This window comes from Orbicella franksi, chromosome 9 (genome assembly GCF_964199315.1).
Source record: "Orbicella franksi chromosome 9, jaOrbFran1.1, whole genome shotgun sequence".
Lineage (NCBI taxonomy): Eukaryota > Metazoa > Cnidaria > Anthozoa > Scleractinia > Merulinidae > Orbicella > Orbicella franksi.
The window spans coordinates 14,426,401-14,432,400 of record NC_138153.1 but is presented as its reverse complement, the minus strand read 5'-3'; the positions used below and the strand labels follow the sequence as shown (position 1 = coordinate 14,432,400).

General features: G+C 38.4%; 1 protein-coding gene across 1 annotated transcript; it reads right to left on the bottom strand.

The window, feature by feature from the left end:
- Nucleotides 1-348: 348 nt before the first annotated feature.
- On the bottom strand, nt 349-4,105 carry LOC145496424 (uncharacterized). Its single transcript, XM_081476074.1, has 6 exons — nt 3,632-4,105; nt 3,420-3,503; nt 2,973-3,131; nt 2,555-2,656; nt 2,000-2,147; nt 349-940 (listed from the first exon to the last, which is right to left on the bottom strand). The coding sequence occupies exons 1-6, from the start codon at nt 3,632-3,634 to the stop codon at nt 822-824; spliced, it is 615 nt and encodes a 204-aa protein (XP_081332200.1). The 5' UTR covers nt 3,635-4,105; the 3' UTR covers nt 349-821.
- Between the last annotated feature and the right edge of the window lie 1,895 nt (nt 4,106-6,000).

The following is a 6,000-nucleotide window of genomic DNA, read 5'->3' as shown; positions in this document are numbered from 1 at the left end:
GTGTTATGTAGGACCCAAATTATGGGGCAAACTGTCTATGACTGACAGATCAGCCAAGACACTGCAGGCTTTTACAAACTATATTCGCAAAAGGGATATAACTAGCTTAATGGACACCGGCTGTAAGGGCTGCATCCTATGCTGCACATAATGCCCTTCAAGTCATTTATTTTTTTATAGTATTAATATTAGTATTAGTATAGTTTTTTTAGCAGTGTCCCCTAATTAGTATGGTGTTTTTATTCCCAGGCTATAAGGTTTTTTTGACACTTTAATAAAGTTCTCACTCACTCACTCACTCACACTCACAAATCAGACAGAAATATATTTTTAGTCAGAAAGCACACGTTTCTCAGTTAAGAGCACAAGTGACTTTTATTTGTTTCATTTCTTGAATTAATTGTTGTTTAATTCGCACTTATACATTTTGCAATAGCATTATTGAACTACTTTCCTACACAGTCTCACACTTTTCTGCGAAATTTAACCAAGCTTTTTTATCCTGAATCATTTTTTTCTACCAGGAGCCCTGTTTCTACAAATCAATAGCATCTTAGCCAATCGATCTCGTCTGAAATTGTTGCAAAGATTTGGCAGTCTAAAAGAGCAGACTTTCTTTCGCTGTTTCACGGTATAAACTATATAGTCTACAGGTCTCAATGCCGCATGCAATGTACTTTTAGAAGTTCTTTCACTTTTAAATCAGCTCTTCCAAATCAAAAGTTGTTAATCAAAGCAGCAAAATATGATAGTCACTAGCATCTGGATATTTTTATTTATCCCTATCACCCGACGGGCCTTGCAGCATCTCCTTGCGGTTTTCAGTAGCAGGGATGCCACACACATCTCCAGTGGCAACCATGTGTCCACCCCCAGGGGTACCAGTGGTGATAATGACAATCGCGGTAGCAATAATAATGGCAAGGCCAACGCTTTACACCTGCAAAGTAAGTAAATAAGCCACTCAGTAAGCCAATCGGTCCGTCAGCCAGCCAGTTATTTAGAGTCAGTCAGTCAGTCAGATAGACTGTCAGACAATCATCCAGATAGTCAGTGGGTAAGTGAGTGAGTCAGTGAGTCAGTGAGTCAGTGAGTCAGTGAGTCAGTGAGTCAGTGAGTCAGTGAGTCAGTGAGTCAGTGAGCGAGCGAGCGAGCGAGCGAGCGAGTGAGTCAGTGAGTGAGTGAGTGAGTGAATGAGTGATTCAGTAAGTCATATAGTTAGTCAGTCAGTCAGCCAGTCAGTCAGTCTGTCTCTCTGTCAGTCTGTCTGTCCGTCTGTCTGTCTGTCTGTCAGTCAGTCCGGTCAGTCAGCCAGCAAGAGAAAAGAAAGTAAAAATATTAAAAATTAGGTAAATTTATGATGTATGGTTCACATATCTACTCAAAAATAGGCTATTGACAGTTAAGCGTAATTCCAACATAATTAATTTGCAAATGGAACGGCATGACATAAAAGAAGCCACTGAGCACTTAGTGTCTAGATAGATGAGAAACAGTCAGATCTTCTCTCGGCAAGAAACGGCCGACGGTCTAGCGTTCCTTCGGTAGACGAAAAGTGAAATTATGATAAGCTCAATTTCCAAGTCCTACCCTATTGGAGTGTTTCTTTTGGTTGGTACTTAACAATTCCATGTTAAGACTTTTCAGGAACTTTTGATGACTGAGTTAGGACTGCCCAACAACATTAACGAACAGGTTAGGAGTCAGCTCGAATGCTACTCATATTAAAGTTATAATGCCTTCTGGAGCCGGACAAAAACTGAGTGATCTTGAATAACCTAGATATCAAGGAGTTTAAATTTGTGGAAAACGTTACGTTAGTGTCTTACTCTTTCGACCATTTCTTCTTCACGATTTTAGCATCAAGATTTCCCAAACTTTTGGGTGAATAAGTTTTGGAATAATACTAACTGAATAGCACTAGAAATTTTCTTTTTTAAGTATCCTATATAAGCGGCGCACTTTTGATTATAATAACAGTATGAGGTATAACACTAACGTCGAGTTGTGCTCTTCTTGACGCGATAAATGGGCAGCTTTGCACACATAGAAGCCATTTCATCACCCAGGAACGAGCGATCACTGACGGTCGAAAGAACATCGTACTCCTCGTCTGTCCCATTCCTTGCCGTTAAAGTGCCTCTTTGCTGTAAAGTATAACAAGAGCAGCTTGAGAGAACAAGAAGTCCTTATATTTTAGACAAATTAAGCACATTCAGCTCAAAATCGATCAACACCCTGCCAAACGTCTGAAGTTGGGATTGAAGGCCTGAGTGATAAATAAAAGGATTCCTAGGATTTCCTTTTCCGAGTATTACTAAAAACAACTATTAAAAAACAAAGAAAAACGAGGAGGTGTAAACTAATACTGGGCTCGTTTAGTTGGGGTTAACAAATGCTTATCCAACGATTTTAAAATCGCTTCAGTTAAAAAGTTTGACCTTTTGAAAGCTACCAATTAAAATACAGTATCAAATCCCATTTCATCGCACGTGCATCCAGTTGAAGCGTAGTACATGATGAAATAAAAAGAGATCTCACTAAATTCAATTACCTGGTCGAGTAACTTGATGAGCACCTCTGGCTCTGGCACATCCCCAGTAGATTCACTCAGGAAACAAGCTTTTGCAGCAGAAAGTCGATGCATGGTTAAGTTCTGCAAGAAAGATAGGCAATCATAGAACGATATCATGACTTAAGGTCATGATATCATGACTTAGGGAAAACAGTAAATATAACGAATTGGCGTGACTCTAACCGAAGAATTACAACCGTATACTGATAAAAACTGGCGAGTGAACTAAGCGATTGATCATGAGGGATTGCCGAATTAATTATTAAATGAGTGGAAAAAAATGGCTGCAGTAATTTCCTTTCTAGTTCAATATTTACTGAGAAATGCCGATCGGGATCTATCCTTCTGAAAAATTTAAAGCCAGTGAATCATGCAATCTCTACACATTGTATTTTACCTTTTCAAAGTCATAAACTACTTTGACTTCTCCCGCGTTCCCGATATCCGTCTTTGAGACACTCACGGTCTCTGTTTTTTTCCCAGTGTCGACTTTGATCTCTTCATCAATCTCTTTATCCCCATCTTTAACTTTCACATTGTACTTTGACTCGGTATCCTGTTAAGTCAAGAAAACATCAATTTGTAAAATAATCATTGCGCAAGAAAGAGGTTATTGAGTTATTGAAATCTTTCCAAATCACATTGACCTCTACATTTCCACTCTTTCTAGATCTTTTAAACTCGACTGATCAACGCAACGAAGTCTTCGCAGTTTAATGAATTGTTTTACAACATTTGGACTATGGAACTCATGAAATGATGGTTAAAGTGCAACTGTTAACACTAAATCAAAGCAATTAGTTATAAATTTGCAATTAATTTGCAATTAATTTTTAATTTGTACCTTTTTCTCTTCACATTTACAGACAGTCGCTGCATATGTGGTAGCAACAAGGACGGCTGAGCACAGAAGGAACACCTTGAACTCCTGGTGAAAGTAAAACAAAAATGTATTAGAAATTTCTTTTTGGCTGAAAAATTAAACAAACTGCACTCTTTTGATTACTGGTGACTGCGGCATCAAATCAAACAAAATTATCGTCAAATTAAACTTACCATCTTTTTTCCTCGGTAAAAGAAAAGTAGCACTGCTTCGTTCTTCTCGCAACAAAGGACTTATCCTTTCTTTGTCGAGAATGGACTGATAGAACCAACGGACGAACATTTTATACTATCTAACCTCTGTCAAATGTCTCCTCATTCTTAATTTGATATCACGGATATCTATCAGTTTGACAACTGAATTTGGACTGATTTTTTTCCGTGCGTCAGCTCTTCTGCTGTAACGAGTTCAACCTCGCCGATCAGCACTTCCTTCAGCTATGTTGCTAGTGCGCATATCAAAAATCAGTCCAGCTCTTGGAATTACCCTATCCCAATCGACACTCTGAAAACAGCCTGGAGAATTGACGATTTGTCCAGATGTTAAAATAATGACAAATTTTGGCGATAACATGAAGTTTTACATGAAATTAACACACACTGTTTTTGCTAAGACTTTCCGGTGTGTCGGTTCACTCGCTTACAACAGATTTTGAGCTGAGATTCTCAGAGAACATATCGCCAGTTCATGCTTCAGCAACCAAAGTATTGCGCATGACCCGGCTAGAACTTTTCATGTCAGACATATTTGACATCCATGCCTCATTCCATATTGCGTGGCCATTTTCTGGGAATTCTGGTCAAAGCTTCAGACGTTTCCTGGAAAAATGACAGGCGCTAAAAATATCACACGAATAACAACAAGCACCACAGTAAAAAAGGTTTCATTTCTCAGAATTTTTTCAACGGCATGACGAAAGACACGATTTTGGGAGTAATGCCTGTTTGATACCTGATCTTTTTTAAGCTAGATTAATGTCATATAAACAGATAACGCTCATGGCAGAGAACAAGAGTCTTTCAATCTTTCTTCCTTGTATGAAAGATGACCTGAAATAACCTAGCTGCCGTTGCAAATGCGCAGTTATGCCATCGCTGAAAGAAGAGGGTCAAGTTTCGAAGCGCTGTTAACATCACAGTAGTTTCATAACATGTTAGAGCTGAAAGTAAAGAACCTGTCCAAATTTTTAAAAGAAAAATAAATAAATAAGCCATCCTGAGAAATCGCATGAAATTCTCTTATGTTGTGTCGGCAGACTGTTTTAAACGGTAGATGGTTGATGCCTGATGTTTTTAAAGCTAGATTAACGACAAAACAGACGACACTTATGGCGTTGCTATGGGAGAGAACAGGGACGTAATAGCGTCGCGCACTTATGACGTCACGAAAATGTAATTCCCCTGTAATTCTTGTCTGAGTCATGTAGGGGTCTCCGGGGATGTAATCTATTTTTAGAAACTGTGCGCGACGCTATTGGCCAATCCTAACGGAACCCGGTATTTAAGATGACTTGAAAAACCTGTCGTTACAAATGCGCAGTCATGCTATCGCTGAAGGAAGAGGGTCAAGTTTCGAAGCGTTGTCGACATCACCTTAATTTCATAACATGTTAGAGTTGAAACGTAAAGAATCTGTCCAGATTTAAAAAAAATAAATAAATGAAGTCGTCATCCTGAGAAATCGCATGAAATTCTCTTATGCGGTGTCGGAAGATTGTTTTAAACGATAGATATCTCTTAATTCATGAGAAAACTTTAGAGTTTTTCAATAAATACCGGACTTCACTTTCTATTTATCTTCTCTTTGCAGTCTCAGAGATAAACATTACGGTTAAATTAATTAAATCCTATTTTCTTCCACCTTTGGTTCCGATAAAAAAAAAACTCTATTTTGTTTTAACTCCCCGAAGTTCATGATGAAACATCAAGTTCATGACTCATTTAATACGCAAATGTGAAAAATGTTTGACCGTTTTAAAAAAAGTACGTAACTCTTTTGTACCCCTTTCAGTGTTTACGCAACAACAAATTTTTAAATTGTGTTTATAGTTTACGTGCACTTTAACGAGGTTTAGTCTTCCGAAAATGTCGCGGAATATATTTATCCGCAATAAAATATCTACGTAAAACGAATCTTTGTGGCCTGAGATGGAATGCTGCACAAAATTAGGAAGACGTGTACGATCGACGTCGGCGGTTTTTTTGACCCTCGGTAGATCGTTTTGGGGATAATCACGTTTCTCTCAACGAGCTTGTTTAATTTATGCCTGAGGCCCCCTCCACACTACGCCGAAGAAATATGAAAATTAAACGCAGTCTTATTTCTCCGGTTAGGCCTTCCTGAGTTCCACACTTATCCGTCACGAAAAAGACTTTCGAAAACGTTCTTCGAACCGGAGGAATTTGAAAACGCTAGCTTTGCGTTCTAGTGAGGACGGAAAACATTTTGAAAACGAACTGCTTTCGAAAACAATGAAATTATATACGATAGTCATGATGTTTCCTGCCCAAGTTTTACACAAATACAAATGCAAAATGACCGG

Excerpts from the sequence above, each read along its gene's own strand:
- LOC145496424 (XM_081476074.1), bottom strand. Across the intron at positions 2,657-2,972 it reads TAGTTTATGACTTTGAAAAG|AACTTAACCATGCATCGACT; the intron begins GTAAAATACAAT and ends TCTTTCTTGCAG. Across the intron at positions 2,148-2,554 it reads TCATCAAGTTACTCGACCAG|CAAAGAGGCACTTTAACGGC; the intron begins GTAATTGAATTT and ends TATACTTTACAG.